The sequence below is a fragment of the Sinohyriopsis cumingii genome, chromosome 11 (assembly GCF_028554795.1).
Source record: "Sinohyriopsis cumingii isolate HCF-2022 chromosome 11, ASM2855479v2, whole genome shotgun sequence".
Taxonomy (NCBI): domain Eukaryota; kingdom Metazoa; phylum Mollusca; class Bivalvia; order Unionida; family Unionidae; genus Sinohyriopsis; species Sinohyriopsis cumingii.
Window position 1 is genome coordinate 30,566,121 of NC_142971.1, and position 15,130 is coordinate 30,581,250.

At 35.3% G+C, this 15,130-nt stretch overlaps 1 protein-coding gene across 1 annotated transcript in view; it reads left to right on the forward strand.

The window, feature by feature from the left end:
- The window catches only part of LOC149787843 (MAP kinase-activated protein kinase 2-like), a 38,366-nt gene extending 23,961 nt beyond the window's left edge, over positions 1 to 14,405 (forward strand). The window contains exons 8-10 of the mRNA XM_089974062.1: positions 614 to 699; positions 10,189 to 10,269; positions 10,936 to 14,405. Coding sequence (XP_089830188.1) covers positions 614 to 699; positions 10,189 to 10,269; positions 10,936 to 11,085 — 317 coding nt within the window. The 3' untranslated portion in view covers positions 11,086 to 14,405. The remainder of the gene's footprint in view (positions 1 to 613; positions 700 to 10,188; positions 10,270 to 10,935) is intronic.
- Positions 14,406 to 15,130: the final 725 nt, after the last annotated feature.

A 15,130-nucleotide genomic window follows, 5' to 3' on the forward strand; every position in this document is an offset into this window, starting at 1 on the left:
AATATTAATAGTTTGACAGTTGCCAATATATCATATCAAAGACCTGAAATGTTTGTAATTTATGTTATCACATGTGTTGTGCATTAATTTATGGCATATCATTTATCCAGCATCATTACTTGCAAATTCTTTGAAATTTATGTTTATATTTCTTGCTAAAAACTATACAAAAACTGTACAAATTACCCAGATAATCTTCTCTTCTGAAACACTTATAGTTTCATTACCAAGAGTAAAGAAATCCATAACCTTAAAAATACTAGGAGTGAAATAATATCGGTTTATTTGAAATATATGCAACTTTCAACACTAAATATTAAAGCATCATCTGTAAATTTAACTTTGAAGATTCTTGGGTGACTACAATCATTTTGAAATAGTATACATATTAATCATGCCTTTATCATGGGAAAGAAATTTGTTTCAGACTAGTAAAATAGGTAAAATTGACAGGTTATATAATGTGGTAAATAGTTTGCCTAATTTGTGTACTAATAATACTACATAAATCAACTTAGTGAAGTGGTAAACTGTCAAGTTATCTAAGCTAGGTGAGTGACATTGTGCTGACGTGCACCTCATTTTATACTCTATTTTTCATTCCTGTTCACAGCCAAAGATTTAATACGTGGCTTACTTAAGACAGTACCTGAAGAGCGGTTCACAATTGAACAAGTGATGAGAAACAAGTGGGTTGTTGTAAGTACATACTTCCTGTTTACTGCATTTCATTTTTAACATCTGGTTATTGAAATTTTCTACAGTATTTAGACGTCAAGGTATACCTTATTTACCAAGACACAATGCCCATCTAACAAGTTCGCCTTTGTCATCTTACATTACATGCCATAGGATCAGTTTTGACTAAAATATGTCTTAGAGGAAGACAGCATATAAGGGAAATTTGTGTATATTTTTTCTTAATGTGTGAAAGAGAATAAAATTTGTATTGTCCCTGTGCCTTTTTGAAGAAAAGCAGGGAAAATAGTATTTGTGTATTCTGTTTGTCACATCTCTGTTTCTTCTTTAAATACATTACTCAATCATCTTACCTTAGGATAACTACTACTATCTCATAAATCCAGCCCTCCCAGGTTAAAAATGTTCAGCTAAAAAGCTTTTTCTGCCCACCTAGGTGGCCTTCAGGCAGAGTGATTTCCCCTTGGTACAGGGATTGGTGCAAATTCCCTAGAATATCTCAGTTATTACTTCTGCTAATTGCACCAAGAAGCATTCTCTCATCACAAGAGACTTCTCAAAAGCCAGAAGATACACCACTACAAGTTGGAGCAGTTTTTCTCCTCCTGTGCTGTCAGATTTCTGCCTTTATGATCTTCTAACACTTTGTTGTCTTCCTGCACTTAGATACTTGCACAGGTAGCCAGTGTGACTTGACATGAAGTTTGGGCTATAATTATTTTTTTTCATGTGCTTGCAAGATGCTACTGTCTACATAAAACTCTTGTAATTCTACTACAAACAGGTACACATTTTCTATACCAAGGCATTCTTAGCATCCGGGCACCAAGCTTCAATGATTTTACTTGTACTTGCTGCCCTTGAGTCTTCCTAGTGGTGGTTGTTATTGTTATACGGTTTAATGCCATTTTTCAGCACAGGATAGGCTATACATGGCGGCCAGTATTAATGGTGGAGGAAGAACCCCGGAAAGAACCACCAACCCACAAGAAGCTACCAGCAAGCTTTCTCACATATCCACATTGGCCTAGCTCGAGACTCGAATCCACACAGACAGAGGTGAGATGGCAGTGATCCGTAACGGAGAGCGCTTTAGACCTCTTGGCCACTTGGGGCCCCATTCTTAGTGGTAATTTGTAGCTTATATAATACCTGGACACTTCATTCCATTATTAGCTCATATGCTATCACTAATTTCCATGTAGAACATCATATTTTATAGCTCTGTACCCACCCTGTGTTTAAAGACAGGTGCACTGATCTTATACAGGCTGTCTTGAGCCTTCCTACGGGTTTTAGTTTGAATTGACTTAAAAAAAATACATTGACACTTAATTACCCTCATTTGTTTGCCTGCTAGCACCAATTCATAGTTGTATATGTGACACTTCATTGATTCTACCTGCATAGTATGTCATTGGGCCTTGCCATACAGGTAAAATTGTCTCATAATGGATATTGTTGCACCTGCTTCGTAATAATGTGCTTCATTTCCTCTGTAATGTGCAGGGTTTTTTTTATTGTCTTTAATATAGAAACTTGTGTATATTACTGACTAGCTTCTGCTCTTGTTGGACAAATACAGGTAAGCTTTCTATACATAGTTTACTTGGTTGCAATCCGTTAGCCTTCCTGTTTGTACATATAAGTACTGAAAGCCATGCTGCGGTGACTCCACCTGTGCAATCAGTCAAATTCACATGCCTACAGGTTTTGTGGCTAGAATTGATTCTTTAGCATCCACTTTATAAATATTCATAGCTGTGCTCTAATCTACTTCACATGTGCCCCATTACAGGTAGTTAACTTCATTGGGCACAGATGTTCACTTGCTCATAAAACAGGACACTCACTAAGCTCCATGTATAGAACATCATCTTTACTCTGTCTTGCAGGTTTTGACCAATCAGACAACCAATCAGCAGGCATAGTTTCTCTGGTTGTCACTCCTTGACTACTTGTCGGACTTGCGTATTATGGACATAAGTCAGTCATAATTTGGGGGATGAATACATCTAAAGTTCTTCCCGAGTATGAATCCCAGTTTATTGCTATACCAATGAACTCACTTCAATTAGCCAGTCATACATGGATCAGTCTAACCACATAGTACTGCTAGGCACTTCCTGTGGAAGACATAAGTTTATATAGATGCCACTCATGGATCAATTTTACCAGCAGTAGTACCTTAAAACACTTCCTGCATACAATGTCCATCCAGGGTCTCTCTTTTCAAAGGATATCTCTTTACTCACTCTCAAGCCTGTGGCCATCCAAGAAATTCTACTTAATGTCATATTAGAAGTAAGAGAATGTTGCTCATAAGTGCTTCAAGTGTAGTGGGCCACCACCATCACATTATTCTCTAACAACTTAACAGGTAGCACAGGAGACCTCAACTTCACTACGTCCATCTGTAGACAACAAAACAGGCATTCAGGTTCCTATGTCATAATTAGATCTTGCTTAGATGAGTTCCATCCTCATTTTTTGTATATCACTTGCCAGGTGTTGCTTTCACAATTAGAATCTTTATAGGTCACCTCCTAAGGGTTCAATTCCATATCTGTTGTTTTACCGTGAGGAAAAGAGCTAAGTGAACATTAGCCAATATCCTCTTGCACAGCAGATGCACTGATGGGTTATGTGGATCAAACATCCCATAACCCATCCCTACATAATGAATTGGATGACTTTCTTCCCACAAAGATGACCTACTTCTGTTTCGACTGGACTAGGCCATATGCAAGGGATCATTGGGCCCATGACCAAAGATACACAATAAGTCATGTTCTCAATTCAAGGTATCCCATGAGTTTAGTCAACGGAGCAAGTGAGATTTGAATTTATGCAATGTTAAGTTCTGTGTCTTTCTGGAGCAATCCGTCTATGACATTATTCATTCATATGCCAAGTTTTGGCTAATTACAGCAATGGATGTCTTAGTCCTTTGTCACTTTATTGGGCTCTCTTTTCCATGATTTTGTTGTCTAAGTGGAGACCAAACCATGACAATTGGATCAGCTCTTGTTGGCAACCATTTGAGGTTGCATCATAAAGGCACTTTGAACTCACATAGGTGATACCGCTGCAGACACTCCTCTGGCAATCACAATCCCTAAAGATGTGCACACAGAGACTGGGAGTGGGAGATGGGGGACAAGCCTCCACCTTTTTGGTCTAACTTAGGAGCATGACCCTCTCAGGATCATTATTTATTTGTCCATATCATCAAAATGGACACTGATTTGGAAATCCTGTCTTTTGTGGTTGGAAAACCTACATGGGGATAAAGTTCTCATTCTCCCAATAACTTCACTGGTGACTGATCTCAAACAGCAAAGCAGAACAAGTACTCAGACCTTTGTATTCTTATTTTGAGATTTTCTAAATGCGGTGTCGTCAATGACAAACCAGGTTTCAGTTCAATATATCCTAGTCTGGCTTATGTTTTGTAAGCAGGAACTTGTACAGGCATAGTGGCCTTCTCATCCCTCAGTTTCATACAATATATGCTTGATGGGATCCATTTATGATGAACCCAAGTGACAAGGTGGAATGCCAACAGTCCCAACCAATGTCACATAAATCCTGGGCCCTAAGGTCAGGCTTACTGCTGATTCCTTCCTCTACATTGGAATGGCCAAATGTATATGCACCTAAACACCTTGGATTCCAAACATGATACAGAAACCAAAAGTATCTAAGTATCTCTTCATTGTGATTACTAAAATAGAGAATATAGGACCAACTGGTTCAATCTAGGAAGGCAGTGTAATATAGTAGTTTAGTACTTTATTCCAAAGAGACATTCTACCACAATAGCTAACTTTATATGCTCTTTGATGAGAAACAGTTTGCACCCATCACTGTTAAACTTCTCCGTCCATTATCAGCAGCTCATTGTGCTATGATAGAAGAGAGGATATTGCATGAATCAGAGTGCTGTCTATCTTTTGCTTGTTTTGGATTTGACCTGGTCAGTGGCACAGTACCCTTCCCCAAGTGAACTTTTCATGGTGTTTAACCTGGCTGAAGAAGACACCAGTTGAACTGCTCTCAAGAGCTTAATTAGTTTACCTATCATTCAAGTCCTGCCTCCCAATATTTTGGCAGTCGGAAGGCAATACATTTCTTGGTTGACCCATCTACTTACCATTCCGACATGATGGATCAATATCACTTATGAAGTCTCCTGCTTGCAAGGGCATCATTGACTCATCTAACTGGCTTCCTCTTTTTGCATTAGCTACAGCAGGCAGACACAGCAAATTCTATCGGTGGGCCTGAATCCCATGCAGTTCTGATTAGATGGGTCAGTTTCACTCATGACAGTACCATCTGAAGTTGCAAAGAACAGGCTTCCATCCATAGGGAACCAGACTGTTGTAATGAAATCACTGTCTTCTATGGACACTTCAGCTTAAGACCACCTACATGATCTAGCATGAGCTTTGAAGTGGTATATTAAAAGGACACTTATCTCATTGAGGGAGATCACACTTGGTATTATCTCAACCAGGGACTGGAAGACAAATCAGTATAGACCCTTTCATCCTGAATTAAGTGGGTTGTACACTTTGCATATTGAGAAATAACCTCAGCTCAAATGAATACATTATGCATTTTGGCTCACAAGGTTAGTGCATTTCACACAAGCATAGCTTTTGTCTAGACTTGTTCTCTGATATTATTCAGGCCATGGGATGGAAATCAGAATCCACATTCTTTTGCTTTTATATCTGAGATCAGTTATTCCAAAGGGCTCAGATCAGTATGGTAGGACCTATATCTGCAGCTCAACAGGCGAACATTTCTTGATAGTTTGACTGCTTTTTAAAATGCAGCTTCACTACTTCCGCTGGACTTTGGGGCGGGGGTCCCCTATTCAAAGCTGCTTCTTGACAGATGGAATTCCCTCTAATTGGTTTACCTGGAAGCTCATATATCTTAGGGAACTGGAGATGGTATCTTGGGACTAAGGGGATGTATCCCCCTCCATCTGTTACCTGTTCTCCCAAGGTATTGTGAATATGTAACGTATTTAAAGAAGAAACCATTTTTTCCTAGTAAAATATGTCACATCTAGAATACTTACACAATCATAATACACATGCACCCTACCAGTAGATCCATCTATACAGAGAGTGTGCCTTCCACTCCAGCAGTAAATGAGATGTTCTTGGGATTTGGTACCAATCCATGTACCAAGGGGAGATCACTCATCCTGACTGCCACTTTGCTTTGAAATTGTAAATACCTAACTCATTAAAATGTAATCCCAGTATGACAAAACAACAAACAATACGGTTTGATTCAATGCTCGCAATTAGGCTGCTGAACATGTTTATATAATGGTGCCACCGCATGTACATTGTAGGTTTGATTGTGTGCTGAATTAAGCACATCTCATGGAGTCGAATCATGGGCATCATTGTGCTCAACTTTAATGATATTTCCAAATTGCAATAATGAAGTTTCAGAAATAATGCTTCAAAAATTATGCTAGTACTGCAAAAGCGGAGTTGTAGTTTGATGTAAGCGACCCTACACTGTACCTGTCAACTTTCACGCCAGGAAGAAAGAAAAAAAAACTCCTGATTTTTGGGTCGCTCCATGGCTACAGTCCAATTTCATATCTTCCAATTTTTGCAGAGAACTCCCAATTATTACATTATGTCTTCAGTTTTCATTTCTTCTAAACAAGAAAAGTCCTACTTGTTCTGTTGTATCACCTGTGAATTATTGTTGACAAAATAATTACTTTACTAGAAAGAATTCGCTTATTCACTAAATACAATGTTAAGCTTAAATAGCAATCACGTAAATTATTGATTTTAAAAAAAAATCTACAACAATACAAAAATAAAAAATAAACCAGAACAAAAAAATTGTCTACAATTAATTTCAATCCCAAGAGTGATCACTACAAATGTTGTAACTCCATATGCTATAGTGCCATTTCCACGAGTGAACATCTGTCATTTTTATACCGTATATGTCAATGTTAATTACCATTGTTAAATTAAAAGGAATGAAAATACATACCATGCAGAAAATGTGTCATCAAAAACTAATTCAGAATACGTTTGTTTTATAAAAAACAAGACTAAATGCTTTACGAATTGACAATAAGGGAATAAGGTCGGATATACAAAGAGGAGAAAATAGTTGCCACATGTAAGGTACTACGAGGCTGGCTATTTTGGTACCTTTAGTTAAACAGAATTGGGAATCCTTTATTTGCCAATCAAGTGCTGGTGCTTGTGTAACACACAATAGTGTAGAACATGGTTTCTTTGAATTACGACGGAGGGCCATTCATTTTCACATCATAGTTGCATCGATAAGGATTAACTTTTAATTAATCATGCTAGCTTTCTTGCTTGTTTATTTAAAACTAATCTTTAGCTATTGTGCAGTTTGACCGCAGCTGACCAGAATATGAAAATAGGGCACGACCTAGGGTAAAATAGGGCACTACCTGGGGGAAAATAAGGCATGTCAAAGGGAGAAACATCTAATCTTTTTGCGAATTTAAAGCATATTGGACCAGGAAGATCGATCAGTTTTAGGTCCCAATCTCTTTTTTTAATTCAGTCTCCCTACTTGGCTTTTGAAAAGTTCATCAGTATGCCTTGCACCCCGTTTTACAAAATTACGGTAATAGTGCAAATATTATGGAATAAAAGGTAATTACACATCATTGTATTGGTATAGTTGCCGGTCAGAATTCCCTCTTAACACAAACCAGTTTCATCTGATGCATCTGATTAGTGCTACTCTGTCATCACAAAATTAGGTCAATATGATAATCTTCGCTGACTTCAGTTAAATTGTTTCAAGTTTATTTCTCAGCCTCTGTTCATGGTATAATTATCAAATAAGATGACTGACTGTATCTCTGTTAGTGCCACATCCTTACAGCAAAAGAAAGTCATTATGTCCTATATTTTACATTTTACTGGCATATGTTATGTTTTTGCATTGAGATCATAGCCAAGATATCTTGTGCTTCATTGACATGGATTTACTATCAATGTTCATGACAAAATTAGCGAGCAAAATTGTAAGCATCCCTATTAGCAGGGCTGGCCTTAGACTGATTTGTCTGATTCCCCGCGCTCACAAGGGCCTTAGTACGTTAGTAATTTTTAAAAGTTTATCTTTAGAGAGAAAGTAATTTTTAAAGCAATGGAAGAAAATCTTAAGCTCAAGAGCATATCAAACTTGTTTAAAAGTTTATTTCCAAATGCCGTGCTCATTGGAGGGTCCCATGCATAAATCCAGGCCCCCCCCCCCCCATGATCCAAATTGGGCCCTGCGTTTGCTAAGGCCATTACAGCCTATTAGTACAACACATTTTAAATGTAACAGGTATTTGTGACCTGTATTTAATATTTTCGTTAACATTTTTAAGGCTCATGTTTTTGGATTTATGTAATTTTTTTTGTTTGATTTTAAATCCAGTGTATAGTGCTGTTATACCTGGAATACCGGTAACGAACTTGATGAGAGGATGAACCTAGTACTACACTCTTATCATACAAGTAGGTCACTGTGACCGATAATTCACACTTCACTGACTTTGATTCAGTTTTATTTTTTTATTGTTCATAATTAAATCAAACTAAGATGATTGCATATATCTCACTACTAAATCTATACAAAAAGAGGTCACTATGTATTTCAGTTTACTGGCTTAGGTCAAGTTTTTGCATATAGCTCCTAGCTACCTAGGTTTTGGGCATGCAGTACACATGCTATCCTATCTAGAAGGATGAAATTTGGAGATGCATCTGGATGAGTACTTGTTTCAGTATTAGGCAATTATTGCTCAGATTTTATACATCACAGATTTGGGTTAAAGTTTTGTTTTTGATGTTCTTGGACACTGTTCATACTTCAGTCCTGAAATTGATGGTGATTTGGATTTCTTTTATGACCACGCCCTTTCAAAGGACATTACTCCTGACCTGTATTTCACATTGTACTGACTTAGTTTAAGCTTTTTTATTTAGCTCATGACCACAATTTTTTTGGCATGTTACATGCATACAAACCTACCAGGAATAGTCAAACTAGGCAAATGGATGTATCTTGACAAGCTAATATATCTCTTTTGTGAAAAGAGGTCTCTGTGATGTCTGTTTTATGCTTCATTGGCTTTGTTGAAGTTCTGTGCTTATGTTCCAGTCATGAAACTTGACAGTTGGATGCATATGTTATTACTGTACCCTTAAAACCAAAGGTCACTGTGACCAACATTTTATGATTACTAAGACAAATAGTTTTTGATTATTTAGATTCATCCATGCTTAAACTTTATACATCCTGTTCTATTCAGAGGGCCCTTGGTGACCAGGGCAGTTGGATTAGCAGTAAAGTTGCTTATTCAATTGTAAACTGTCCATATTGATGACTTTTACATTGTATATTTTGATGCATTACATGTAATAGGTTATCTGAAAGTTGTACATAAAAACAAGCATGGGATTTGGACATTGGACTTGTATGCTTTTCATGCAAGGCCTCATCTATTGTAGCAGATATGGTAATTGTACTGCTGGGTTTCACTCCAAGGTATCTCAAAGCCTGTGACTTTCATCTAGTAAACTCTGGCTTCCAGAGAAGATAAAGATAATAGCCTATCAAGCAGATTTAAAGAACACTGATTTACATCTGTTTATAAGAGATTCCATTTATCACGTAACTGTATGGAACTTGTATTGCATTCACATTGCTTGGTGAAATTGGCACAATGTAAAGGGCTTTAATTATGAAATAGTTGCATTTAAATGTTATTTGATATACCTGGTCACTAGTTGTAAACACAAAACTTATATCTGGAACACATTCTTGTTGAATATGTAAATTGTTCACCCTATGAGAAAATGTTTTTTTTGTAAACTCAATGAAGAAAGTTTGATCTACCACTAGGAGAAATTCTTGGTCATAGAATGTGTTAATTCCAATGTTTTGCTGTGCACTCACTGCCAGAATATGGACTAATCCGCCATTTACACTCTTTTTAAAAAGTTTTTTTTTCTGAGTAATGAGTTTTAAGTTTGTAACACTGTATCCAGGCTACATTATTGTATCTTGGCTAATTTGGGGTCCTCCTGTCTAGCTATTGATTAGAAAGAATAATACAAGACTGTATAGAATCAACATCGAAAGTATATATATATATATATATATATATATATACTTTCGATGTTGATTCTATACAGTCTTGTATTATATATATAATTTGACCATTTAATTAAGGATTTTACACGCTTTCCATTATCTTTTATTGTTTAGTGCTTCATGGTTTTGTTCATGTGGAAGGCTTTTATCTTTCTTGTTTTTTTTTTGCAGTTCTTTTTATGTACATTTTTAGAACTCTACTTTTAAGTAGTGCCGTATAGTCAGTATTGTGCTGACATGCCATTAAACACTACAGTTACTATTACTATCTATGATTACATTCTTTCCATCCTACAGGACCATACCAGTGTACCTCAGACACCATTGCTGACAGCCAAAGTTCTGAATGAGGAAGAAGATGCCTGGATGGATGTACAGGTTTTTAAAAAAATAAGAATTAAGGATATCTCTTGAAATATTTGAGAATTTCACATTTTTAAATCTCATACAACTTCAGTCTGATCAAGTCTCATATTCTTTGAATTTTTTTTAAAGCAACAAACAACTGCTCTGGTTCAAAATCCCAAACTTTGATAGCCTGTGTCTTTGGAATAGAGTTAAAATCCTAGAATTTTCACATTTTTCAACATTTGATCCCTCTACTAGACTGTAAAATTTATTTGATGCCTGTGTGCCCAATTATTCCATCAAATTTGGGGGTTTGGGCTTGAGTTTTTTTCTTTTCTTTGCTCAAAACATATTGAGATCAGGGGAATAGGAGTGAATCACTGTAAATGGAGATGGCTACCATCATACTCCATTTTTGTTCCATGAATAGAAGATTTCTACTTAGGGCCTAATGAAGAACAGTGGAACTATTGGTTTGTTTTAGTTTACAAATGATCTCAACTGATTTAGAATTTTTATCTAACCATTTGAATGTTAATCAGTAACAGAAGAAGAAAAAAATACAAATATGTTTGCAAATAGAAGATGATATTTTAATAAAGTGTAAGATAGAAATCATTCCCTGGTCAGTTATCAGGTATAAAGCAGCAATCCTAGTTACATGTTGGGTTAATAAAACTCATTTTATTCTAACAGGAGGAGATGACGAATGCTCTTGCAACCATGAGGGTTGACTATGATCAGATCAACATTAAAAGTCTAGATGATTCGGAAAACCCAATACTGAAAAAGCGACGGAAAAAGTCCAGCCTTTCTCAGGTTGCTGAGGGCGTGGAGAGCAAATGAGTTTAACTGCCATGTGTTTAATTGTTACTTTCCTGCAGTGCAGTTAAATTTTAGAAATGTGTAAATAAGTGTTGATTGTCTGTGCTATTAAGATTGTGTAGGTTGAGTCTTGCAGACACAAAACATGTATTTTCATATATTTACATGAACCTTTAGAATGTTTACATTACTACTTAAAATTATATCAAAAACCTGGAATTTTAACTACAGACCCTAAATATTTGGAAGGTTCAAGTACAATAATGTTATGCCTCATCATGAATCAGTGAGAAATTTTTAATGCTGCTAAATACATTATTTTGAATGGTGCTTGTACAAACTCCTATGCCATTACAAAGATCAACTGCTGATGATCTCTATATTACAGACACGCAAAGCCATCTCTCTGAAAAAAAGAAAAATGGTCCCAATTGGGACATTTTAATCATTGTGTTCAGTAATACTGAGATGAATGCATCTCATTTGCATTCGCATAAAATGCTAACAGATGGATTTATGTCTTTTAGCAGAATCAATTAACTGTGGTGATCTTGTCGAATGTTTTATTTGTCCTTTGGGAAAAGATAAGGATTTTTTATTTAATATTCTGTACAAATCATCATTATTGTTAAAGGTTTGCATTTAGGCAAACATGATAATTACAGGTGTACATATTTTAGTTCCATTTTCTTATAGATACAGACCTGCCATTTATCCTGATTTATTTGGGATCATCCCAAATTTTTGTTTAAAAATCGAGTATCTTAATTTCCAGAATTTTTTGCCCCAAATCCTAATTTTTTTAAATGCCAAATTTCTTTTAAAAACCTTTTGATTCACAATGGTTGTGCAAAGAAACCAAAAGTGATACAGAAATTCTACAATGAATACACTCCAGTTATACCTTCAAAAATCTATCATTTTTCCATTCTCATATTTATGCTGATAATTTAATGTGTTAATTGATTTAACACTAAATATCAACATTAAAGATGAAACCTAAAAAATGATTTGTAATGTTATGACTGTAGCGTAAATTTGTACATAAAGCAAATGGCAAAACACAGTGGAGATGTCATTTCCTTTGTAAAGTATTTATAAATATATGGTTGCAAACACTGATCCTAAATTTTTTTCTCCAGATCCTGATAAATTTTTAGTCTTTTGGCATACTGATTTTCAATCCGCTCAAGATGGCAAGTCTGTATATACAGTTTTTGATGTTTAATGAGCAAGTTTGAAAAGCATATGATGTGATTTGTAACAAGAGTAATGGCAGCATGTACCAATTGATTCCAGGGATATCATATATAAGTATAAAGTGCACTTCTACATCGTTGATGAGTTGTGTCAGGTAATAATGATGACGGCTTTTTAAATGTGTTATGTGGTGTGAATGTATTGTGCTCAACTTTTTTATAATTATAGAGCACAAGTTGTCAGGAGATGGAAGTTTGAAATTTTCATATGCATTTCTAAATAAAGGCCCTACCTAATACTGTTTTGCCTTTGATTTGGAAATTTGCATATCACAGCCATATCCATGAGGGGGGATGATGTTACCCATGTCTGTCTATAAGATTAAATCCCATACCCATCATATGTACAACAGATAATTTCTAATCCATCATGATGAGATAGCATTTGCTTAGGTATAAAATACAATATCAGTGATATTTACAGTGAGAACAAAGAAGAAGAAAAATTGGGGAGAAAAGTCATCAAGTTGGTTCTCAGCAGGAATATTGATCATGCCCGACACATTTAGTTTAATATTAAATCTCCAACTCTTTAGTTGAAATATCATCCATAATACTGATTAACTAAGGGACACATTTTGTCATACACAATTGAAAAAGTAGATATGATTTACTGTTACATATATAATGGTAAATTTATCCCCGTCTTTGTGAAAAAATGCATTTATGGCTATGCCTCGGAGCTTTGATTCTTATCAAACAACTTCCAACAGTAACTCTCCTTCGAAGTATGGTACACTGACAGAATTGTTGTCCAGCATGGAAATGCCATCTTTTTTATAAACTGATTGTAGCAGGGGCATGTAGCACTACTGTCATTTGTAATCTTATCATGGGGAGAAATTCAGAATCTATATTGGTTTTCACTGCCATCAAAATTAATGTTTTAAATGGGAGCAGGGCATCAATCCACACTACGAGAAACTGACTAAAGTATTATTACAATGCAAAAGTAGTAACAAAGAGTGATTATTAGTAGAAGCACAAACAGTTCTTAGGAAACAAAGCATATTTAGGATACAAAAGGCTCTGTAAAGGTTATTGAATCAGTCTGTCAGACTCGTGCAATAACTTGATACTCCTATGAAAAGTACCACTTTCAGGTTGAAAGTGAAGAAATAACAACGCATTAGTATATTACTTACAACTGTATTCTAGTGCATGGCCGACATGATATATTACTTCCAGACAACTAAGGAAATTTTGAAGTTCAAGAAGATGTCTGTTGACTGCAATTCAAGTTGTATGTCAACAGAATTCCACATAGAATTTGCACAGAAAACTACACTGTAAATATTATGATCATTCATATAAAGACTGTCTTGTGATGTAGATGGGACTTTCTTGAAAGATGTATACAGTATATAGCAATTTCCATGGATTCATTTCTCATATTATTATTATTATTATTATTGGATATTATGTTTTATCACAGTTTTTATAATGCAAAATTTTAACATTTTTTTCCCCTTTTTATCTAAAATTTTTATGTAGTCTTTGTGCATGTAAAGGTCTGCATTCAGCATGGTTTATGACTTCTACTTTAATGATACAATATTTTCATTGGTATTTATTCATGTGTTCTTTAAAACATCTGTTGTTTAAAAAAAATCTTATTTTCTGTGCGTATTGAAATGATATTAAAAAGTGGCATTTTTTTTTTAATTTAAAAAAAATAAAAATAATGAAAACTAGAAATGTGTTCATGGAACACAGAGGTCCAACCACATTATCTAAAACAACCTAAAAGCACTACTTAACCAAGGTTGCCAGATGGAGGGAAAAGTGTAACACTAGTATCTGTATATATAAAAATATACAGTGTGCTTAAGAACTGGGTACGGTAAATAATGCATTAATGTCAACCATATTGAACCCATTTTGATAGTATCTTGTATAAAGCCAGCAAATACCAGCACTTTTATTTTATTACATGAAGCAGAACACCTGAATGGTTTTTGGATAAACGTCATCTTTGAGTACCATGTAGTTTAAGCTCTTATTGTGCCTATTCACAGAGAAAATAATGTTTCATCATCTTAAATTTATGTCAAGTCTGTGTAATTAAAAGAACAAACTTGTCATCACAGTTAGTTTTTATTTATTAAAACATTTTCTGTCCAAAAAAGATGGTGTAATGGATATGTACAGCTTGAATATTCATGACTTAAATGCAGTCTCTCATAAACTGCAGATAATTCGTCACAACCTTAATATAATACTTGTTCAGTTCATATAACTTGCATTAACTTGTACGCAGTAATTTTCCCATTTTTACATCTCAAATTGCAATAACCTGATGGTGTGCAACAGACAAGGAGTGAATATGCCCCTTTCATATTTATGGTAAAGCATACAAGTAGATGAATCTCTCACAATTTCAGATTTTTTTACAATGAAGAATTTATTACAGTAAAGTTCACTGCTGTAGGGCCAACCATGAGAATGAAGGCTCTTTCCCAAATGAATGAAGGAAAATGTACAAATCTCTGCAAAAACTTGAGATAAATAATGAATATACTAAGGGCTTCCAGTAACACATACCTGGGACATTTAATATAGGGTACTCGCCCACAAATGCAGTTTAGAATTTTCTTATCATTTTAATATGAACTTGGTGAAATCAAAGTACCCTGGCATATATTTTTTTTAAAACTGCCTTCCCTGGGTACCATGTATGTTTAAATGGAACAGCCCTAAACAACTGCAGAATTCCAGGTGGTCAACCTAAGTAAAATTTAAACTTTCATTAGATGTATTCTGGGGTATAAATATTTGTGGATTTCATGCCAACTCAAACCATAAAT